General features: G+C 41.7%; 1 protein-coding gene across 3 annotated transcripts in view; it reads left to right on the top strand.

The window, feature by feature from the left end:
- Nucleotides 1-24866, top strand: part of fndc1 (fibronectin type III domain containing 1) — a 42936-nt gene that overhangs the window by 15941 nt on the left and 2129 nt on the right. Inside the window, exons 5-21 of one of the 3 annotated variants that reach the window (XM_037749999.1) lie at nt 88-186; nt 1030-1147; nt 1266-1453; nt 2026-2133; nt 2662-2850; nt 3418-5691; nt 5847-5962; nt 6670-6781; nt 6908-7258; nt 8797-8868; nt 9867-10007; nt 15296-15532; nt 18771-18879; nt 22430-22509; nt 22822-22851; nt 23978-24139; nt 24240-24362. In XM_037749999.1, the coding sequence (XP_037605927.1) occupies nt 88-186; nt 1030-1147; nt 1266-1453; nt 2026-2133; nt 2662-2850; nt 3418-5691; nt 5847-5962; nt 6670-6781; nt 6908-7258; nt 8797-8868; nt 9867-10007; nt 15296-15532; nt 18771-18879; nt 22430-22509; nt 22822-22851; nt 23978-24139; nt 24240-24362 (4509 nt within the window). Of the gene's footprint in view, nt 1-87; nt 187-1029; nt 1148-1265; nt 1454-2025; nt 2134-2661; nt 2851-3417; nt 5692-5843; nt 5963-6669; nt 6782-6907; nt 7259-8796; nt 8869-9866; nt 10008-15295; nt 15533-18770; nt 18880-22429; nt 22510-22821; nt 22852-23977; nt 24140-24239; nt 24363-24866 lie in introns of all 3 variants that reach the window. The other 2 variants (XM_037749998.1, XM_037750000.1) reach the window with 2 other exon arrangements.

The raw sequence follows: 24866 nt of genomic DNA, 5'->3' as shown, positions 1-24866 counted from the left end.
TTAGCTAAATGTATACATTTGTTTGTACTATCTTTAGTGTCCATAGTGTAAACCCTGGCCGTGCCTGGTATCCCTTTCTATTCATAGCATCTGAGTCCGTTCATGTGGTGTCACTGCAGGCACAGAAAGCCCAGGGCCAGAGCGCACCCGCCAACAGAGGAGTCGCTACCAAAACAACCACACCAGGTACTTGAAGGTTTATAGACAATCGCTGAATTCCTCTACACATTTGTCTGTCTTTTTTGCATTGTAACTATTTTAAAATAGCTCATCAATATCTATGTAAGTGTGGGAATCGATGGTTGTCATGTTGGCCAAAATATGAGAAACCAGAGGCCGACCAATAACCAAATTCAATGATCTTAGGGTGCTTTCACGAGCCAGCATTTAGTCTGTTTTAATCGAACTTTATTGCGGTTCATTTGGGCAGTTATGAACGCAGTAATCGTACTCTTGGACCGGTTCCAAGCGAACCAAAACGCAGGTTGTCTGTGCAGGTATTTGTTGTGGACACAGGTAAAATGACAGGTTAACATGAGTGGGAGACGTCTGACCTGGACCTCTGCAGAAGTTCGATGTTTGCTTGACATCTGTGCCGAAGAGAACATAAAGAATATGCTAAATAAAGTAAAAAAAATAGTGACGTTTATAAAGTCAATCAAGATAAACTGGAGGAGAAGGGATTTGTGCGCACAGTAGATCAGTGCCGAAACAAAGTGAAAAAACTTCGACGGCAATACTTCAAAGTCCGCGATTCCCTGCATAGAAGTGGCAGCTCTTGAGACGAAAAAGATAAATTCGCTCCTTCATACACGTCCCTCAGCAAATTCATTTTTTATTTGGTTCGCTTTAATTTGTGCACTGTGAAACCAAACCAGACTAAATAGAAAACGAAGCAAAAGTATCAATTTCACTCTGATTCGGATTAGCCAAATAAACTATGGCTTGTGAAAGCGCCCTTAGAGGTGATTTTAATATTGGTTTGGAGCTAGACATTTTTGTTTCTACGTCTTTGTGTGTGTTGTCCAGAGCCACCGGAGTACGAGGCCCGGGACATCAGCGTCAGGGTCATGTCTCCCCAGTCGGTCCTCATCTCCTGGGTTGACCCTGCTGTTGAGATGGGGAAGGTCGACCCCGAGGTAGTCAGGTGGGATCTGTTAAAGTGTGTGTGAAAGAAAGTGATTTAAAGACAAAGATTGACTGAGTAAGAGAGATCACTAACCCTTTCCACTGGAATAAAAGATCCCTATTATCTCTTAATCCAGATCCTACACAGTTAAATACAGGGAGAAGGGAGAGTCAGCACGCTGGGAGTACAAGGACAGCACCCAGAGGAGGATGATGATAGACACCCTGTCTGCTGACGGCATGTATGAGTTCTCTGTCAGAATCTCTCAGGGAGAAAATCATGGGAAGTGGAGCGTCTCCGTCTTTCAGAGGACCCCTGAGTCAGGTATGCACACGCAGCCGCTAACTGCTGAGAATTGCTTAGAGAATATCATTTTGTAGGTCACAATGAAAGGTGATGAGTAGCGAGTCAAGAGGAATAGCTATAGAGAACCAAAGCCCTGCGTTTTCCTTACAATATTAAAAGAGAGTTTACTCTTGCAGAGAAGAATTCAATCTTGCATAACACTCATTTCCTCATACCACACTTCATCACATTCACTGCCTATTTGATATTTGATTCCAGCTTTGGCTGCAGCTCTGTCATGATTGCAGTTCTCATACCATGTCATAGCAGCTCCTGAGCTGCGGTTCATTGGGATGTCAGCATTTACTGCCTGGCTCACAGCTCAGATATCCATCTGCAGTTCCATACATGATCACAAGGGAAGGTTCCTGACTACGTATGGCAACAGTACTTCCCTCGGTTCAAGCCTCCTGGCACAAACTCGCTGTTTTTACATTCTTTAAGCAGCAATTTCCTCACCCTGTTCCCTCTACGCTGCTTCTGGTTTCTGTCCTGCTGCTCCTCCTCTCACTGCTGTCTTTACATTCACTTGTGTTTTCCTCACTTGCTAGCACCATCTGGGCCACCCGAGAACTTTGAGGTCAAGCCACTACGAGGGAAGGGAACTGCTGTCATAGCAACATGGGATCCACCTGAAGAACCCAATGGAAGGATAAGAGGTCAGGCCAGGATGATTTGTCGACTAATCGATAAGTTGATTTAATTGACAGATCTGTAAAACTGAATTTCTCCACGAAGAATCACAAAAAAGCAACACTTTAAATCTTGTGTTTAACAGAGATGTGCTCATATATTTCTTAGAAATAAGTCATTCAGCATTAAAAAAACAACTTAAGAAATCGACTAAGACCTTAACGACCGATTAGTTGACTAATCGAATAGTGCTCTCCAGTGGCTGTGAATTTTTGGTTCTGACTGACAATGTCAGTTCAGTACTGTAATTTGATTGGTATATACAATAATGAAAAAGCTAAAAATACATCTGGGTAATGCACAGAGTGCTGAGGTCACAGGACTACTTGATGCATACCCATTGTTATATGGGTTTATTGGAACAAAAAAGGGTAAAAACTTCTTGTATGCACTTTTGAATTCAGATTTTCAAAGGCTATTAGTTATGAAATTTTCTCCTGAATGTTCACACTACCTCTCTTCACAACAGTTGTTCATGCTCTATCTCCACACAGAGTACATCCTGTCTTATGCTCCTGCTATGAAGCCATTTGGAATGAAAAGTGTGACGCACCGGGGCAGCAGCACCACAGCCACCGTAGATGGCCTCACACCGGGAGACCGGTACATCTTCAAGATTAGAGCCACCAACAGGAGGGGTCAGGGACCACAGAGCAAGGTCCTCAGTGTTGTCATGCCAGGATGTAAGCATATTTTACTGTATACAGTATGACCCTGTTCAGACCTGGCATTAGCATGCGTCTTGGGTAATCTAATCACAAGTGGATAGCTCTAAGTACAGGTGTAAATGCAACCAGTACGCATTAGAGATCCGATTGCTCAGACCACATTCGGAGTTGACATATGGCCTCATTCTTTTAGCAGTGTGTACGCAAATGCGTCCTTGAACACATTGAAGGACCGCCTACCGGTGTGTGTTACTCACAGAGAGAGGTGATCCACAACAGCTAGTCTAGCCAAGGTTTACGTTGCGCCTATACTATATGAAGGTAATAAAAAAAGGGCAAACACTTAATTACTCCCACACTCTCTACAGCAGCGCATAACATCCGATCACAAGTGGTCACTCAAGACACATGAAGACGCATTCTAATGCCAGGTGTGAACAGACGTACTTAGAGCTGTCCACTCGTGATCTGATCACACAAGACGCATGTTAATGCCAGGTCTCAACAGGGTCTATGTGTGTGCATGTATGCTTCAAAATTTGATTAATACTAAATTCATGTAATTTGTTTGTCTACTGCCAGCCAGCAGCGCTGCCTCATCGTTCTCAAAAACCAAAGACAGGGGCAGGACTAGCCACACTCCTTCCAAACAGGATACCGACCATGAAGAATCTGACATCCAGCCAGAAGAGGTGACAGAGGAACCAACCACACCGCCTCTGACACGCCCTGCTACACCTGTCAACAGGCGTGTACGCCCACTTTCCCAGTCACGCTCCTATCACGGCATCTTGACCTCTGTGAGGGGCTCAGGCAGGAACACAGTGAACAGAGGGTCTTCCAGAGGAAGAGCTCAAGATAGAGAAGAGGAGGAAGAAGAAGAAGAGACAATACCCACAACGCCACCTCCAGAAGAAGAGACGACGACCATGGAGGTTGTACCAGAGACAAAAGAACCAGACAACGATGTTTCCCCTGAATTTGAAGATGAATTGGGGTATGATGAAAAGCCTCTGACTACTGAGACACCCAGCCTCAAAGTTTTGACGCCCTCCCCCACTAAACCTCATCCCAAGCCCCCGCCCAGAAGGCCCATTAAGATCAGGGTTCATCAAAAACCAGGATCCAAGGCTGCTTCCTCATCTTCATCTTCTTCTTCTTCATCCTCCTCATCTTCTGCCACCTCCTCCGCTTCCTCCTCTTCGTCTGATTCCTCCTCATCTTCTACTTCTTCTTCATCCTCACCTTCTAAAACCTCATTATCCTCCTCCTCACGTATCCAAGAGTCGGCAGCCAGTAGAAAGGACTATGTGGCTTCCACATACCCAGAGAGCAAAGACACCTACAATAAGCCCAGCGTAACACATACAAAGCCCTCCTCTCCAGTTGTAAAAGAGACCACTTCACAGCAGAAAGAAGCTACAGCTGTTGGTAGAGGTTCAGCTTCAGCTGGGCGCACCAATGGGTCGGGGTTGGGCTCTAGATATGGTTACAGTCGAAGAAATCCTGGATATTTGTTTAGAGGGAATTCAACTCGACTGCTGAATGGTTACAAACCGGCCGTCACCTCACAATCGAATTCACCAAGCAGAACTCCAAACGCACGTAGTTCAGCAACATCACAGTCCACTTTACCAGACAGGACATCACCTGAGCGAGACACAACACACAGGGAGGGAAATGATGACAGTAATGACAAAAACACAGATGCAGATGTAGTTGAAGAGCCAACTTCAAGCTCTAAACCACAACCCACAGAGGAGGTGAGAGGGGAGGAAGAGGGAAGGGAGGAGAGCAGTAATGAAAAACCTGTGGTTCCTCGTACCAGAATTAGCCCCTCATTTGCTGAAAGGTTCCCTTGGCTAGCTACCCGTTACCCAGGCAGGTTTGGCTCAGGGACGAGAGCTACATCTTCCAGGCAGGACGGTAGGACCCCCGTGACCAGGACGTCACCCTCCATGGGGGCCAGCAGACCCGTCTCTAGGGGGACACCCACTAGAGTTTCAGGGGCCACAGGTGCTGCAGGAGTATCCAAGATACAGGAGACTAGTGAAGATCTGAGGACTCATGACTCACTGAAGAACGGGGTGGGGGTGGGTTCAGTTAAACCTTCTTCGACCAATCAAAACACAGCATCTAGTGACGCTAGAAACCCAACTACCTCATCCTCTTCATCATCTTCCTCTTCTTCAAACTCTGATTCCCATCGTTCCTCAGGTGGAGACTCAAGTAAGCCCGTCCATAGAGGAACGTCTAATGGCAATAACAACGATCATAATGACGATTATCTCAATGAAAGGAGTAGAGAAATCAGTGGAAAAAATGATGAAGTTGCGGACCCTGCAGCGGCCCAGAAGAATCCGACTATAACTTCTGCTGAGCCTCACAGAAACGTAGAGGACAATGATAGTGTGGATACAAGGGAAACTTCTTCCAGGACCAGACCTGGCTCACCGTCTGGAGGCTCTCCACCTTATCGTCGTCCTGGTATGGGAGTGAATGGGAGGGTACGCTCTCCTCTGCTTGCTAACAGGCAGATTGGTGGATCTAGGCTTCCCATCAGACCACAGCCAGCACAGAACTCAAGGCTGGGTTCTTCAACGTCTGATTCCTCATCATCATCGGACTCCTCTTCTTCTTCAAATGTGCCCCAACCAGTTCTGACCTCAGATCGTGATGTTGGCAGTGGCACTACTGTGACAAAGACAGGGGGATTAATTGGAGGCAACTCCCAGTCTACATCGTCGTCGTCATCATCTAGAGACAGCTTTAGGGGCCAGGGGGGTCGGTCTCGCTATCCCATCGTTAGAGGCAAGCCAACCAATGGAGGACAACCCAAGCCAGCCAATGGAAATGGTAAAATGCATGCAATTTAAAGTTGCTGCCACTACCTGCTACTGTATTACTCAAAAGGTGCAAGGATTTGCTTGAGCAAAAAGCTGAATGATAATGCATAGATGTATGATACTGTAATGAGTAAATGATTTAGTAACAAATCGTATAATCAGTAGGTAAAAATGGACGACCAAACCTGACAGCAACAAGTGATAAAGAATCCCCTTCCTCTCATGGAACAAGCAAGGCCGTTGGTCAAAGGTTTATCACTGGACCTGATGGAACCAAATGGGTAATGAACTGATTTTAACAATAGTTGTAATCTTACATTGTGAAGCATACTATTCTTGACTACAGTATGACATACTGCAGATTGTACTGTAATCTATCACTTTTAAGGAACAGTTCAACATTTTGGGAAATACAATTATTAATTTTCTGCAGAGTTAGATGAAAAGATTGGTGCCACTCTCATATCTGTGTTTTAAATATGAACCTACAGCCAGGAAATCATTAACTTAGCTTATCATAAAGACTGGAAATGGGGAAACAGCAAGTATGGATCTGTCAAAAGGTAGTCTCCGCTGGTAGACTGGCAACCTGGCAGTGACGACGAGACATCAGGAATTTACTGTGCCTGTCCAAGAAATAGTCCGACACATAACCCCCAATTACTATCATTTCTACTCTTCCTTTGTAAGAGTTAAACAAATGAGATAAAACATGTTAATTTGTGAGCTTTAGAGGTGTTGGTAGGTGGAGTTTGTTACCTTTGGACAGAGGCGCAGGCTAGCTGTTTGACTGCTGTCAGTAAAAACATGAGAGTGGTATCAATCTTATCATCTAACTCTTGGAAATACCAAAAATGTTGAACTAATGTCTTTGAAATGCCACAGATCAATTGTTCCCATTGTTTATAAGAAATCTCACTGTCAGGATGAGGCAATAGTTCTATATAGATTGCTGTATAGATTTGGCAATTATTTTGTATCTCTCCAGGTCGTAGACTTAGAGAAGGGGGTTCTTATGAACCAGGAGGGACAAGTTCTCCAGGACTCCCAGGGCAAACCAAAGAGAGTGGTGCTTGGAGAGGACGGACGCACGATTTTTGGTGATATGCTTCTGTCCATCTTGCATGACATTTACACATACAGCATTGTCATTATTAGCCTTCTGTTCAAGACAAAGTCATGAATATTTCCCCTCTTCCTTGCTCCTCCACTCAACCAACCACCAGACCACATGGGCAGTCCACTGGTAAACGAGGACGGTATGGCTCTGTTTGGCCATGGCCGAGATAGCCGGCCTGTGGTCAACCCCAAAGACAAGATCCTCATGGTTGGAGGGAAACCTCTACTTGGCTTGGACCTTCCTCACCTCAGGACCACCACCACCACCACTAGGGCTCCGACCACCACCACCACCATCACCACCACCACACCTGAACCCACCACCACTGACTGGATCATAGAGGAGTCTACCTCTGCACCACCGTTCCCAACCTGTCCACCTGGAACCTTCTCCAAAACAGATGAATACGGGTATCCACTGCTGGATGCAGAAGGGATATTGGACTGTTATCCAGAAGGTGAGACTTTGAGAAAGACACTCGAAATTCATCATAACGCATTTTAAAAGCATTTTTAAAGATTAATCTAGATAGAGATGTATACTATAGGAATGAAACAAACGACTGCAGGGTCCCAACTTGCAATATTGCTTAGTAAAAAGCTTTCCCACATAACTGAAGTCAAGTTCAGTGAAGCATTTTAGAGCCAGAATAGTGACTTCACTAAATCTCTCAGTTGTATTGTTTGTCATATCCATCTAGGCCAAGGCCATGAGTGTTTCCTGTCTTTACCCACAGAGTCCTATAACTCTATAGCAGTGTGTGTCTTAACTTTGTGATCTGGTCAGTGTGTGCATGTAGATGTGTGTGTCTATGTGAGACCACAGGAACCACATGTAAGTCTCCACATCTGGGGCCTGGCTGTGGTCAGAGTCCTGCTGGTTTAAACACACTACTAGCTGTCAGTTGCACACTACCATTAGTGTTATCGCACAAAGACAATAGAAGAAACATACTTACACACAAGCATGAACACAAGAACCATGGGTATTATAGTTATTACAGCACATATGGTGGGGGATTTGAAAATAAACTAAATCAAGACTATTAGATCAGAGCTGTAGATGTGCAGTCAACCACAAAAAACTCAAATCAAAATCAAAATAGTTAATTAAAAGTATTTTTTAAACTCATAAAAGAACCCCATACACACAAACAAATCTGATTATGTGAGCACAGAACTGCCATAGCTATTTGTGTTGCATTATGAACTTCAAATGCATTTTAAATGTACAAATGATTAGCCACAATCCATAGTAGTCAAGGTTTTGAATTATAAACACAAAAGAGGTGATACTGCAGCTATACAGAGGAACTGGATGTGAATATTGAAGGAACTGATGAAGTGTTTGGTTTGGGGCTGACAAGCAATACAACCTTGCCAGGCAATAAATAGATTTTTTAGTGTGCTGATCCTACAAGTATTGCTTTTTATTTGAGAAAAAACATGGTGATTTATATCTGCGGTGTAGTTTCTGGAATATTGTTTTCTGTATAACAATAGATAAAGTCCCACAAAAAAGCTCATTATACCGCAAAAACTTCTCATTATAATGGCAAAAGTGTCCCATTACGATGACATACGGTAGGCTATAATAGTAAACTTTCCCTCTGTAACAAAATACTATGATAATGATAGTTCTCCAGGGCAGCTCTGTACCTTACAGTGCCCGTTATTAGTGAACACATACAACGTCAAACACACCCAGCAAACTGAGACAGCTGGATGTTCCCTTGTAAAGTCTAAAATAGAGAAAAAGGGGTTTTACAACACTTTCTCACTCATTCATCACACACTTAAGTTGACTGAAATCTAGCCAGGATTACACTTGTGTCAAAATATGTATTAGTGCCTGTGCCTACAGCATATATTTAAGTAGGTCTGTCTATATGGATGTGTGGGTGTACGTGTGTGAATGTACGTGTGTATGTCAGTTTAGAAATGTATACATGGTCATGTGAGATTGATGCTACAGCTTGTTCTACTTCTCTGACAGAGGAATCCTCAGGAATGGAAATGGACCACATGGTTACAGTGACCATGGCTGATGCTTTAGCTCTTAAGAAAGGTATTGGCTGAGTTTGGCTTCGGACCGACCTACCGCCACTGGGCTGGGATGGGCTACACTGCACTACATGCTCATTGTTTTGTTGACTGCATTGTTTGTTTATCTGTCAGTAGATCTGTTTGGTAGCTCTTCCTGTCTCTTCCTCTTCGCCTTGCCTGTGGTCTTCACTTTGTGTCTCTTCTTGTATGTTTTTTTGGCTTGTTTTTTTGGTTCATGGCTTAAGTTTTGGTAATTTTCCATCATGGGCTGTTTTTAATAACATGTATTCCAAAAACTGGACTATGTGAACCGCGTTACTAAGATGAAGAGAATGCCCTGGCTTGTGATCTAATGCAACGTATTTGCTGTTCTTAAGGTTGCTTTGTAATGTAATAGATGGGCTCCGACTTCAGCCAAACACTAGCTGAATGGAAAACTGCAGCGTTTTGTTGCCTTTGTACTAATTTCACTACAGGTGCTTGGAACTTTCAAAGAAGCTGTTGCATGTGAGCAGCATTTGATGTTTTCTTTTTTGGGGTGGTTTTGCTACACATTTAGCATTACAATATTTATTAGCATTTTCCTGCTACGGCTCAGAGCGGGTTGCATGTGTGTGGACCATGATGTAATGCCAAGGCCCACTGATGCGAGGAAAAAAACAGTGATGAAAGCAGAAGGAACTAATTACATTTCACCCACTGAATCCATTCACATTTGTCAGTCTCGGAGACTTGTGAAATGGCCGTTGTCTTCAATGGCCCCCCCTCACATGGAAAATATGGGTAGCAAAACATTACATAAGAATACAGCTTTGGGTGTTCAGGGGAAAAGGGGTTATTTCAAAGTGAGCTCACACATCTGCCCACTATTAATTAAATCAATTTGGCACTTTTATTACATAGATCATGGTACCGATTACAAAGGATTAATGAAACACAGCAGCATGCTATTGAGTTAGGATGTAAATAATATAAAGTCTACTTAAATCAAAAGCTCACTGACACATGTGTTGTTGCCAGATGATCTTTTTGTCCAGACCACCCTGCCACCCACAACCACCACCACCACCACAGAGATCCCGACTCCGGAGCCAGACACCAGACCATCCAACCACGGCCCGTCATCTGAGTTTGACCTCAGTGGGAAGAAGCGATTCACAGGTACTCAAAGACAGAAATAAGTGTGTGTCTATCAACAAGTGTTTCCTCATGTATATCTACTCTTGCACAAATGTCCTCCTCTCTTCCTCTATTTGGCGCACAAATGTAATTTAAACCAGGGTTTAGCCTTGAGTTTGTTGTGCAGCTGTAAACTTAAAGGTTCTGTTTGTAAGATCTGGCGACATCTAGTGTTGAGGTGGCAGATAGAAACATCGCCCGTGTGCCAAGCCCGTAGGACGACTACAGTGGCTGACGTTAAAATGCGAATGGCCCTTTCTAGAGGTAGTTGTTCTAAAAGTGGAGGAGGTCATTCGGAGAATAGAAGAGCCAGTACCAGAGTGTCTAAGTGTACGTGGGAAAAAAAGAGGTGAAGCAAGAGAGAGAGAGCGGGGCGGCCAATATGTGTGAGTGAACAAGTAAGCTAGCAGAACAGAAGACAGATTTAGTTTAGCTCTGAGAATATCAAGTGAATGTGCAGTGGAAGTTGAAGTTTATACAGAAATAAATGCTGCAACTCTTCCAAGACCAACGGAGGTTTCCCGTGTCTTGTTTCCTGGCAGCTGAGTGGAGCGACGGGGGTTAACTTTACTGTCTTTCAACCATTTTTTCAAATTTGACCTCACTGTATCAAATGAGCTGTTGTGACCTCTAGGATAATCACAGCCTCGTGAAACGTTACAGCCACAAACTAGAAACATAGGGCATTTAGAGGATGGATGGCTTTCCTTGCTAGATTGACAATAAGGGGGTTTCTGAGCAGTTCCCAGAACAGAAGTGCTCGCCATCCAATCGCTGAAAAATGAAATTCTTGCAGAAATCTCCAAATGTCAAAAGTTTTTGATCAAATCACAGCATGGCTTTTTCCATGGTGTTCCTCCAAGTCTTGGTGTCTTAATGTGGTATTTTGCAGGAATTATTGACAATTTTTATCAATTCTCGAGTGGTGAAAAATGGTTAAATTTAGCACCAAATCTGTGTAACAAATGGTATGAACCCAAAAATTGCTGCAAGAACTTATGACACATAATAGAGCATGGGAATGATCATCATATACTTCATAATGTTCTAAACCCTTATACACTTTGACAACTTATTTTAGTTAATTAATTCATTAATTCATGACTAGAACAACTGATACACGGTGCTGAGCTGCATCTCAAATCAATCTTCAGATTCCCAGCTTTCAGATGATGTACACCACTTCTATGTGACATATACAGCTGACCTGCTATCTCCCCCTAAAGACCCCCTTTCCCCCCTAAAAAAAACAAAAGCGGGTCTATTGTGGGTCTCAGATGGTTAACACCCTCAGACAGATGTACCGTAAGTTATACTTTCACCTAATGTGTGAAAAACCATCCTTCTTCCAAGACTTATGCTTCATGCCAGGAGTAAGATTATACTTTTCTTTCTCCTTCCAGAGTTAAGCTTTGAGTGTGCATAGCAGCTTTAAACTCAGATTTTAGATTATTTAGCACATTCTCATTAAGCATGATGGATCACTTTTAAAAGGAACTTAACCCCCTCAAAGTATAAAATAAGTTATACTTTGACCTCATGTTTGAAACATCCTCCTCTCCCAGGAAGCAGGAGGATATACTAATATAATATATTATTTGTTCCTGTGAGTTCAGTTGACTGTAAATGCCAGAGAAAAGATACATATTACCTTTACCCGACAGCACAATAAATAGTATACGTCTCTTGCTAAGAAGGTCAAAGAGCGTGATTGACAATTCAAGCTTGGCTTCTGAGTATTACATGTTTTTTTTATCCCTGTTCGTGAGTGTGTGTGATGAATGTCTCGCTGGGCTGTAAATAATGATAGGCTGATGGGAGTTCTGTTTTGTTTCGTCGTGGAGTAATAAATTTGGACCTCTATCTTGGCTTTCTCAGCAATACCTCCTAAATATACGACTCTTAGACATTACAGTAACCATTGGCCAAAAAAAGAAAAAATCGTTATAATAGTGTAAGTTATTTTCTCCTCATCCATATCATAATGTAATTAATTGCAGCTACAGTAAAGCACTCAACTGCTGATTTGTGAAATATAGTTATGAATATGCATATATCACTTTGTGGAAAATGGAAATAAGTTTATGTCTAACAGTTCATTCAACTTGGTTCCATCCATCCGTAATTGGATCAGAATAACAAAGTTCACTGAGGACACAGTGTTCGGGTCTCCAGACTCGATCCCAGCAAACTTTGGCCCCCTGCTTTCTTTTTACTGTCCCTGTATGCTTACTTTGGCCTCTCGTACCATATCACCTCATCTGGTTGCACAAACAGGCTGCAATAGTCTCTAGACAGAAATAAAAACAGCATCTACTTGACTTCCAGCCTTCTAAAAATGACATAATGTCAGAGGTCCTTTCAATAGTGCTTTGTTTAATGACCGTACTTTTTGTTATGTTTCAGCTGTTGAAATAATAATTGTGAAGATACTGTAAACCAATATACCCAAAACCAATATATAACATTGTTTATATTTTCTTTTGAGACTGGCTTTGCACACCTGGGAATAAACCTTACTTTTACTTCTTTGTTAAGTTAGAGAAGCCGTAGCCTAGTAATACCTGAAATAAAGACTTATCTCAACACATATTAAATAAAAATACTGCAGCAACTTAATATTGCACATAATATTCATAAACTGGGGGATTTACAAGAGACAGCTTATAAAAATCATAATCTCTATTAACAGATTCTGTGTTCACATGTAGAATCTGTAGGCAACGGCACAAGATTTTGGTATCGGAAGCAATCTGGTTTTTGTTTGTAGTCCGAGTAGTATTGACCAATCACGTTCAAGCAGGCTTTGGTTGAATGAAGGTAAACAGTCTGTATAGAGAGCGAAAAAGGTGGAAAGCACTGGCCGAAATGCAATCTTGGAACCAGCTACCGTGATGATGATTCAGCTTTTTATTGGTTTAAGCTTGTAAACTGGCTACTTGTGAAACAATCCGTTCGTACACGTCTCTCAACTCCAACTTAAGTCTCAAGTTGCTAATCAGACTGTAAACAATAATCAGCGCATGGAAAAGGAATTCTTGGCCCAGATATCCGCTGGCTACACCAGAACCTCAAAATATAGCCCCCCAGAGGCTTATCTGTCATCAGACCGATAGACGATGGGTTACAAGATTGAAAAAACAACGGTCAAAATCGACGCAGTGGAAGCCAAGATATCGTGACTTTTAGTCCTTAGGATGGGTCAAGTTCCAAAAACACTGGATACTACACCTCCCATAATGCAACTCAAGCCAAGATACATGACAGATGACGCATGAGTCATTTTTTTGAGACTTGACAAAAATCCTTCCAGAGTCACAGAAGACTTCTCAAGCTGTGTAGCACTTCCCACGGCGAGTAACTTATATGACTTTGACATATAAAATTGGTTTCAGTGTAAAATAATGCACAAATTCTGGCCAATCAGAATCAAGGGAAATCATTCTGGATGCAAATGACTGCCATTAGCTCCAATGTGAGCCTTTTGCTAGTCTAACGATCGGGAAAAAAACATAAGTAACAGTTTTCCTATCATTCACTAGCCATGTTGCCATTCAATATTTACTGTATATTCGCATTTTGAAGTATTGAATTAGAAAAACTGTATGGAAACGGCAACATTCGATAAAATGTCCTCAATTACGGAAAAAAGGTTTGTACGCTCGCTTGAGGTGGTTTTTGCCTTCGTCGAAAAAAAGTTGATGCGCTAAATGGATTATGGAAACACACATAATTCTCATTTCTTTTTTTTGCGACAATTCAAAAGTTTGCTTAAAATTTGCTTGATAATTGAACGGAAACACGGCTATTGACAGATTAAAAGCAATTTGTCACCGTCACAGTTATATTGATCTTTGTGAGAAACCTTTTGTCAGGAAAAGATTGGTGGCTGTGTCTTTATCAGCGCAATGTCACAATTATCAGTATCATCTGCTCTGGAAGCAGTAGTGGGACAATAACATGGCTTACTGTGGACACCATCTATCTTGGTAAACAACAGCTTCCTTGTGTTCACCTCACATAGAGCCATCTGAAAGCTATTACTCTCCCCCGAGATAAAAACAGGCAAGAGCAGAAGAGCGGTGGAAATCATAAAAGTTGCGAGTGCTGACATCAGCACAGAAAGAAGGCTTTGTTGGCTCAATGTGGAGACATCCTCCTCTCAATTTATTAATTTAATAGATTTTAGGTTCATTTCAGCAGCTTGCCAGTCTACTGACATGCTTTGCATGAACTGTCTGACCTCCCTTAGTCTCTTTATCTGTCCAAGCATAGTTTGAAGGCCCCAAAGCAAGATGTGGGACAAAACGTATTAACTAATAATTCTTAGCAGTTGCATGAATCTGATTTATAGTAAGATCCAGATGGATGGATTTTGCCACATAGGACTAGAAAATGAGGTCCAGGATGTTTGGACTATTACAATGCTAATTTATGCTTTACTAGACTGATATTAGGGATGACATTATGTGAACTGTCCTGTTGCTGTTTCCCAGTGTCATTTGATCCACGTCTGGCTCACACATGGCAGTTTTCGTCAAAGTTTTTGGATTCGGTTTTTCAACAAGACAGACAGAAGGACACATGATCAGAGCAAAACATCTGGATCTTCTGTGTGTACAAACCTGCACTGATCCTGCACATGTGGATGCTCTGCAGAAACGCAGCCTTACAAGCACCCTGTGCATAAACAGACGCATAAATCTGCTCCCCTTGACGACAGAGCATGCATTTCAGTGTATGAATGCGTAATACATAAGACTGCGTACACACATACAGTAGGAGCTTGTGACAGCTTAAACCCACACAGTCTGTGGTGATGCGTAGATACTGACACGTGTGAGACTCTTGGCCTGCGCAGAGGGCCAATCATCTGGGGAGGTGGGAGCGACTTCAGGCTCCAGTGGTTCCCTCCAAATCACAGTCAGACTAGGAATTGTGGGATCTCTGAAGTATTCACAGCTGTAGGTCCAGCTGGCATTTCTAGAGTTGTTGAAAACAAACAAAAAGAGACAAAAAGAGGAGGAGAGGAAACAAAGGAAATATAGGAGGGCGTTCACAACAGCCAGCAGGCCAACTTCTGATACCCCTTTTAAAAATTAAATTAGTATGATCTGGAAAAGTTTTATATTTTTTAAATTATGATCAAGAAGATTATTTTTTTTTTTATAAATAATGCAAAATAAATATTTGTATTCATTATTAATTGCCTATTTTAGGAAATGATGTAGTTAAAATAAATAACTGCCATCACTTTTTCCTGCCATCAGCTCCCTATGTGAACTACATCCGGAAGGACCCGGCTTCTCCGTGCTCCCTGACGGAGGCTCTGGAGTATCTTCAGGTCGACGTCCTAGCAGACCTGATAGAGAAGGACAGCCTGGTAGCCAATCAGAATCAGCCTCCCAAAAACAAGCCTCGCAACTTCACGGTGGTCGCCATGGAGGGCTGCCACTCATTCATCATTCTGGACTGGGGCCGCCCACTGAAGGATGACATGGTCTCAGGTAAGAAATGTTTTTCCAGAATTTAAAAGTTGAATTAGAATTAAAATAATGTTTTGCTAAGAAATCAGTATATCCTTGGTGTTTGTTTTAAAGGGACTATTTGTAACTTTCAGAAATGCTTGTTAACAGCGACACCTGTGGCCGTGAAATCAACGAAAGTCAGCGTCGGGCTCGCGCTTGCTCGCTCTAAATATACCTGAACGAGCATCGCTCAAAACAGTGAGGCGACACACGTCAGCTAAAACCACAATATCACTCTATATTTCAGCTGCTTGGCAGTAATGTTAGCTGACCAGACGAAGGTCTCTCCATGAATATGATTTAGATCTGATCTTAGTGTTGGCTTTTCCTGCCTCAGTGCAGGCTGAGGCAGCGGGGCTCTGCAGCGAGTCTCCCTGCTCTCTACGCCCGCAGCCGGAGAGACCGGCACCCGGTCGGTAACGAGAAGACAACGTTTCTCTCTCGCATATGCGAGCGCGCATGGCTCCCGACCCGGTACATTTATACGCTTAAAAAGTTACAAACAGTCCCTTTAAATTGTGTATTTGTAATTTGGGGCGTCTGTGGCTCAGAGGTAGAACAAAGGTCGGCGGTTCGATCTCCGGCTCCTCCAGTCATATGTCGAAGTGTCCTTGAGCAAGATACTTAACCCCAAATTGCTCCCGAAGGCTGTGCCATCGGTGTGTGAATGAGTATTTAGATTCGATCCTGATGGGCAGGTTGGCACCTTGCACCTCTGCCATAAGTCGATGAATGTGTGTCTGAATGGGTGAATGCTGACATGAGGTTTAAAGCGCTTTGAATGGTCAGAAGACTAGAAAGGCACTATATAAACGCAAGTCCATTTATCTTTTATTTAGTTGGTCAAAACGGTATTAAGTAATTCAGTTTTATTTAGTTCTCTGCTTTGGTTATACCTCAGTCAGGTGCCACTAAACCATTGTAGAAGAAGAGGAATTCAAATGTATCTGAACAACACTACCAATCCTACCTTTAATTGGAGGAACGTTACAGTCCACACGTATCTGATGTTTTTTCAGCCTTTCATCTGCTGTGGTTTAGGATATGCTTTTAACAAGTTACCAGCATCCCCCCTGACTCAGGTTTTAAGAACTCGCTCCAGCAGTTTATTGTGAATACATCATGAAAAACAGACTACATGGAACACATGGAATAGGGCTCTTCAGCTCTGTTCAGTTTCTCAGGGAAAAACAAAACTCCTATGATCTAGAAAGTGACGCATGGGTTAAAAAAGGGACCGAGACGAGAGTGAAGATAACAGCCTACTGTATGAGACGTGGTGGACTATCAAAGGTAGCAGTCTGGCCGGCTAGAAAGTTTTCTTTGGCAGGAAAACCCAAGCTCCTGGTCATGCCGCGGGTTCATCCGTCCACTGATGTGTAAAACAGATAGTTGGTCTGTACTGTCACTGGTGTTTTCTTCCCCTCTTTCTTTCCATCTGTTCTCCTAGGTGTTTCCTCTCTGCTCACACACACACACACACACTATCCTGACACTTTACTTATTACTTTAATGCATTTTTGCACTTAATTGGTCTGGACATTTTGGCACCTGATCGCTATTTTCTCCCATTTCAAATACTTACTCTGTGATTTAGTTTTATCTCACATACCACGGTGCATTCCAGAAACTCATTTCTATTAAGTGTTGTGGCGCTGATGTACCGATTCTCTGCTGTTATGTGCGATATCAAAGATAAGTCGGCTCTGAGAACTTTTAACTTTTAGATTAACTTTTTATGTGAATTTCCTTATAAACCACATTGCAAAGACGTGCACTGTAAATACAGCAGACATCTGACACACACACATATGCAGGTAGAGTTCACACATGCAGATACAATCACAAGTTACTGTTTTAGTTATTAGAGCGTGTTTTCACAACCATGTCTTACGAGTTATGGGTCACGGCTTTCAAAAACAAGTGGATGGAAACAGCTGTTAGCAAGTGGACTCAAGAGATGAGGGACATTGGCTTGAGTTTTTACCTGAACCCAACTTCTGGTTCCTTTTACTCTGATGCATAGAGGACCTTTTAGTTAAAGGTTTTGGACAAATCGTACTCATTATTCAGTATTACAAGTGTTGTATTTGGCTCAAAGGACATACATTTATACCTAAAGCAGGAAAATACAGAGTAGGCAGTAGTCCACATACTACTCTATCAAACCTCAGTTTAACAATGTAGAATGGAGAAGGAATGAAAAACCAAAAGAAGAAAAACAAAGTAGCTAGTATTTCCCTTCTCTCCTGTCAGCCGCCAGCTGTGTTGGTGCGGCTCCAGTACAAATAGAAACTCAGACTCAAAAGTCCAATAGAAACAGTTGGTAGTTTGATGTGCGGCAGAGCTGCTCTCCATAGTTTTAAAGTGAGTGAGCGAGAGCCGCGTGACCTGAGGTTGCTTACCGGATTCTACGGATTAGTGTGCGTGACTGAGAAGAAGAAGAAAACACACAGGCAGGTTGGAGGACAGTCAGCATGAGTTATAGAAAATGCTAGGGCGGCAGTTTCTCTTCACATAAATGTATATGGGAGACCACCTACTCTCACAAAATAATTGAATGCATAAAATAAATGTTCATACTTTATAAATAGTCGTAGGTCATGTGAGTCCAAGGTTGATAAAGTAAAACACCTGGTGGGTTTGTTACCTTTGGAAAGAGCCAAACTAGCTTTTTCCAAGGGCTGGAGATATAAAGAAAAGATAAAATATCACAATATTTTTGACCAAATACCTTGAAGATATTGCAACAATATCGTCTAATATTTACACAATGAGATTTTTGATAAATAATCAGTAATAATGACTAAGTGGGTAAAGGTAAATAACAGCTAGAACAGTCTGGTAATTCATCACGCAATTGTTAAAACCAGGAAAAGACAACATTTATGCCATAATACAATATTAGAATCCAAAATCTAAGACGATATCTAATCTCATATAACAATATTGATATAATAACGATATATTACCCAGCCCTACTGTTACCAGTTTTTGTGCTAAGCTAACTGGCTGCTGGTGCTTGCTTCATATTTACTTATATACATGAGAGTGGTATCGACGGTCTCTTCTAACTCTTGGTTAAAAAAAAAGTGTCTCAAAATGTCAAAGTATTCCTTTAATGTTGAACCTCGGGGTATTGTGTTTCACTTGAGACATTGTCTTTGTTTATATCAACTACTGAGTTCTCCCTTTTATCCTGTATTGTTCCCTGCAGGCTACATGGTCCACAGTGCTTCATATGACGATGTCCTCAACAATAGATGGTCCACTAGACCCTCCAGTGGGACACACCTGCCTGTGGAGAATCTCAAACCTAACTCCAGGTAACACATAACCCACCTGTGATTATATCATTGTGTGTGCATGCATAATAATACGTATTACGTACATAATACACAGGCTGCGTCTAAAATCACATACTATACACTACATACCCAATATGTGTACTATCGTTCGACATACTCTTGTGTGAATAAACAGTAGTGTGTATCTCTTTGGACGCACTGAGCAGTAATTTACGTCGTCACTTCCTGAGAGTCAACTTGCCGGTTGGAGACATGTAACCATGGTAACCGGTGCTAGAATCATAAAGTCTGAACTAGTACTCCCAGCAAAGTGAAATATTATACTTACACTTCAATTGAAGCGTTGATGTTGCAGAGCTGTCAATGACAATGTTATGAACATTGTCGTCACTACCGCATTGCATTGTGGGATATTTATGCCGCCGTTAGTAAATAGTATGCAATTCGCTTACAACTGGTTTCATACTAAGGTTTCAGACATACGTAAAATCTCACATACTGTTTTTAGCGTTCTAAATAACATGTTGGTATGGAATTTTAGACGCAGCCACACTCTTAGAGAGACGTTGACGTGAGCATGTGCACAATGCTTTCAGGCTCAGTGATTCACAGTATCATCTCACACATGGGAGTCATAGAGAAAGAAAACCTGAACTTACAAAGATTTGCTTGGTTGAAAGATCTCTTGCCCTGACCTGCATGTAATGTTTATGATGAGGTTATTGCCTGAGGTGCAGGTGCTTGGCTGCGGCTGAGTGTTTATATCATTATGCTGTCATCACATAATGCACAGAACATGCATCTTGTCTGGATGTCTGTGTTGTGAGTTCATGTATGCATGTATGTATACGTGTTTGTTGGTACTATTCCATGTTTATGTGGGAATATGTTGCCAGTTGTGATATTGAACCAGGCTGACACTGATCTAAGCAGAGTGTGAGTTGGATACTGATACTGTAATGCCTGTATAAGAGATCAGGAAATCTGTTAGGCTAAATGGAGGCATGTCAAGAAACACTGTTGAACCTGCACCAAAATGTGACATGTTGTAAAACTCGAGAGATCTTGGAAAATTCAACGGAACATAAATACAGCAGAGATTATCTGACACTTCCACACAGATACAGTCACCTCGGTCTGTTTCAGTTATTAGAGCGCGTTTCCAAAACCCTGTCTTACGAGACACGGGGTTAAGATTTTCAAAATAAAGGCACGAAAATATCTCTTAGCACATGGACCCAAGAGAGGAAGGGAGAGTTCTCACCCAAAACCCCCAAGTATCTGGCTCCTTTTACAGCTGTGCATTAAGCCCCTTTTGCTTGAAAGCTGTAAGTGTCAATGATACATGTAAAAGTGCTTTTAGCAAATGTACTGTTTGAACAATTTTACGTGGGACTAAAGGATCAGAATGGGAATAAATTGCCTGCCATTCGCCTTAAACGTGCTAGCTGTATGTCAGATAAGAATCTGGTGGAAAAACAGTTTCAGATGTGAGTTGATCAGGGACATAAGTATCCTCTGGCCCAGTGGAGGCACGAATCAGCTTGAGGTGTTATGATAGGTGTCTCGTCCTGGGCCTTTAGGAAACCAAACACCTGCTGCTGAACACAAACAGAGCTGCGTGCATTGGGTAAAGTTTTCCAAGAGTCTGCAAAGAGGGATTCCCTCCCCTGGCAACCAGTTTGTATTCATGATAGTGCATCTCTCGTGGTTACAGTTGATCCTGGGATAGTTTATGCGACAGTGTTGGCATTTCCCATGCTGCAGGCTCCTTCTGTCTGCCAGAACAACTGAGCTACTATAGTCCTAAACACACACATATGTGCACTCACATGTGGACAAATTTCCTTGGATCCACAAGATTTCCTTCTCATAAAAGAGAATTTCAAGGGACTTTAAAACTTGAATATCTCGTCCCATTAGATGATTTTAAGCTTTGAACTTTGAATCTTCATAGAGATGCCCGTTTTCAAAATCAATTAATCGTTTAACTAATTTTTCAAGCAAAAATGCCAAATATATCATGATTCCGCTGCAGTTCAACTTTCAGGCGATGGTCACTCGTCACCTGTTTTTCAGGCAATTAATTCTCTTTGTTGGTTGGACAAAACTAGATGACGTCACCTTGGGCTCCAGGATCCATTTTCACTGTTCTTTGATGTTTTATAGACCAAAAAATGTATCCATTAATCAAGAAAATAATCATCAGATTAATTGATAATGAAAGTAATTGCTAGTCGTAGCCCTAGTCTTCTCTTTGTACCTATTTCTTCTGCTGTATTAAGGTCTCTTTTGCAAAAGGGATCTTGATCTCTGATTAAATAAATGTTATAGATAAGATACAAATAGTTAACTTGTGAATTTGAAACCTCCATGCTTGTTTTTCCACTGCTTTTCAAAAATATGAGTGTCATTACATGCCCTAGAATAGTTTACAGTTTATAATCGACTTCAGTTTATAATCGTTTGTTAGTTTTTGTGGCTGAACTATCATATATACTGAGGCTGAATTAGCCTCACAGTGTTTGTGCAGTTGCCACATAGATTCCCATCTCAAGAGAAGATGAGAGGATCGATACTCTGACTGAAACTGAGAGCTCTCAATATGTATTGGAAGTTTCAAATGGCTATCTTGGCTCCATGTTGTATTTTGTGGTCTTTTCTCTGTTTTTATATTCTGACTCACATTTTCTTTTTTTTTCTACCTTCTCCAATTTCTTCTCCAGTTTCTTCTATCATTACATCATCTCACTGCAGCTGCCTTGCCTTGCCGTGTCCTCTCCCTCTCCCTCTCCCTCTCCCTCTCTGTCTTTCTGATATGTATTTTGGTCACCGTTGTCACGTGGCTGTGGTGATTGGATCCAGGCCTCGTGGCTGTACGTGGTGAAAGTTTCTGGCTAGGAATTGACGGACCATGAACTTACTGTATGCGACCTTGCAGACTGGAGGAAAGCACATATGTGCACAATACTGTATTAATGAACACACACTTGCACGAACACATCAACCAGCTACAGTGGAAAAGTTTGCACACTCAAAGTTGACATTTGTGGCTTAGTTTTTAATCTGATAGGATTTAATAACTTCATCCACCTCCTGGAGACAACGTGAACTCACTGCCATATTAAAGCTCTCTGTGACAAATGTCTCTTTTGAGGACTATTCCTCTTTTTCAACCTCCCATTTATCCCTTCTCTTTCAGCATACATCTATCCCTGTGCTTTACTTTTTCCACCTCCCTCTTTTTTTCTGTCTCTCGTTCTTATCCTCTATCCTGTATCTCCTCAATCTCCACTTGTCTAGATGTCTCTTTTTCCCCTCGCAGCCCTTCCCTCCACTCTCCTTCTCCCTTCAACACGAGCCAAATAGCCATTTTATTGTGCTGCGCTCACTTTGGATTCATATGAATATAAAACAGACTACTCTTAAATCAGCCTGACTGAAGCATGCCCAGTCATCTGCTATGGTCATTAACATTTTCCTCACCTTCACGCAGTCACAACAACACTGGCAGAATGACTACTAAATCTCTCACTAAATCCTTATGCTGTTGTTTGTTTTCATTCAGGTACTACTTTAAAGTGCAGGCCAAGAATGTGTTTGGTTTGGGACCCGTCAGCGATACACTCACCTATGTCACCGAATCAGGTGTGTATCCTGTCAACGCCTGCAAAGATAAACTTTGAGACGCCTCATTGAGTTCAACTCGCACTTAAACTGGATTTAGATTTTCTGCTGTACTGCAGCATGCAACGAAAATGTCATGGTGACATTCATTGTTTTGCAATGCAATATATTCAAATATAAAACCATCCTTGCGGTAAAAGCAGACTACCAGATGTAATCTGCATTATGTGCATTATAGGGCTTTCATTCTCAAAGTCAGGTGAATGCATTAAATCTGCAGTGCTGCCTGTGTGCTTTTCCTCCCTTGTGAAATGATCGCATTCTTTCTTTCAGACGATCCTCTTCTCATCGAAAGACCACCTGGTAAGTCCATACACCGACTGCACGTCTCTAATTTAAGGTGCACAAGCAAGCCATGTCTTACCCAAGCTGCACTGAGGTTTTAAAGAGAGAGTCTACATCTGTTAAACAAGGATATACATTTTGTGGATTTTCACTCCTCGACCATTTCCGATCAGTAGCCCTCCTGTGATTGCTACTGGTGGTGTCTGGAAGGTAACCCCCAAATTGCGAAAACTTGCCCGACGACTTATCCTAACCTGAGCCATTCGAGTTCAATACCTAACCTTGACCATCTCGCGAGAGTTTCTCAATTTACTACTGTGTATAGGCAAACGACACTATGACTCTATCTCAGAAACATTGTATTGTGTATATGTTGACCGAAAAGTATTAAGAAACCGCAGCACAGAAATCAAGACAAAACTAAACTAACTGTATAACCTCATCTGTTTCCCTCCTTGAATCCTTGCTAGACCTTTCAAGAAGGCATTTCAAAGTGCTTTACATGAGATATATAAAACCACTAAGACAAGATACAAAAGAAACACAAGGCAATATATAAAAGACACATATATATATATATAATTTTACAAGAGTAAAATATGATAGAAGATAAGCTAAATTGAATAAAACCCATCAAACAGGAGAAAACTAATTTCAGTGAAGCGCAAAATATAAATGAATAATCAGAAATTTTAAAAAGATATTGGCAAACAGAAAAGTTGTAAACCTTGATTTAAAAAAACTGAGAGTTGGAGCCATCCTTAAGTTTTCTGGGAGTTTGTTTCAGTTATGTGAGGCATAAAAACTGAACGCTTCACAGTGGGCAGACCTGTTCCAGACACTCTGAGAGGTCTGGATGGTTCATAAAGGATAGACAGATCAAACGTAAACCATTCAGAGCTTCATAAACCAATAGTTGTATAAATCATCATCTAGGTTGTTACAAGATATGAAATAGACTTGGCTGCCTTCTGGCTACCTCAGGAACAGACAATTTAATATCTAACCATAACACAACTGTTAACCTTGGATTTTTCGTTCAGCTTTACAGAGTTCACCCTCCGCTATGTATACAAGATGTGTCTTACATAGGATGCATATTTTATCACCATAACATGATGCATCTCCTCCTCCTGTTCCTCAGGTGGAGAGCCAATCTGGATCCCCTTTACCTTCAAGTATAACTCGGCCCACAGCAGCTGTAAGGGCAGCCAGTATGTCAAGCGGACATGGTACAGGAAGTTTGTGGGCGTGGTTTTGTGTAACTCTCTGCGATACAAGATCTTCATGGGAGACGGTCTTAGAGGTAATGTCCGATTTAAAACCAGATATAATCAATACTTTTTACAGCGCTATCATAAAAAAAATCATAATTATGATTCCCACTTCCCCTTTTCTCTCCCCAGAGCCCTTTTACAGTATAGGAGATACCTTTGGCCAGGGAGAGGACCATTGCCAGTTTGTGGACTCCTACAGGGACGGAAGGACCGGTCCGTTCTACCTCTCAAATAATCTGCCCTCAGCACAAGGTAAACATGTTGCACATTTATGGCCTTGATATTTAGACGTAACCGATTATCACATCTTTCCATTCTGTCTGGCTCTCTGGCTCCTAAATGGACCAGCTGCATAGATCTTTATCAATGCAGAACACAGATGCAGAGTAGTGTTTAAATGAATACTTGTTAAAGGACCCACCAGGGTTTTGCAAGTTTTAGCACCAATTCTCACATGCTTTTTATTACTGCAGGCCATTTTCCTAATTATACCATAACTTCTTAGATCAATGCCACAACTTCCTAGCGATAATTGTTTTCAGCTCATATCAGTACATAATGAGAATACTTGAAATTTGCTTGGGATGAGTAATCAATGTGAGCATCATTCATTGGTAGTTAGCTTTATTTTTCTTTCAAAGTTACGTACATTGGCCTAATAAGGTTATCTAGTTGAAGGTAGAAGGTGTTATGAAAACCTTCTCTTGTTATTGTGTTTGACATCCAAGACTTGAGAGTCCACTGTTACACAGCAAC

The sequence above is a fragment of the Sebastes umbrosus genome, chromosome 18 (genome assembly GCF_015220745.1).
Source record: "Sebastes umbrosus isolate fSebUmb1 chromosome 18, fSebUmb1.pri, whole genome shotgun sequence".
NCBI lineage: Eukaryota > Metazoa > Chordata > Actinopteri > Perciformes > Sebastidae > Sebastes > Sebastes umbrosus.
The sequence above is the reverse complement of the archived record's forward strand: the minus strand, read 5'-3'. Positions and strand labels throughout refer to the sequence as shown.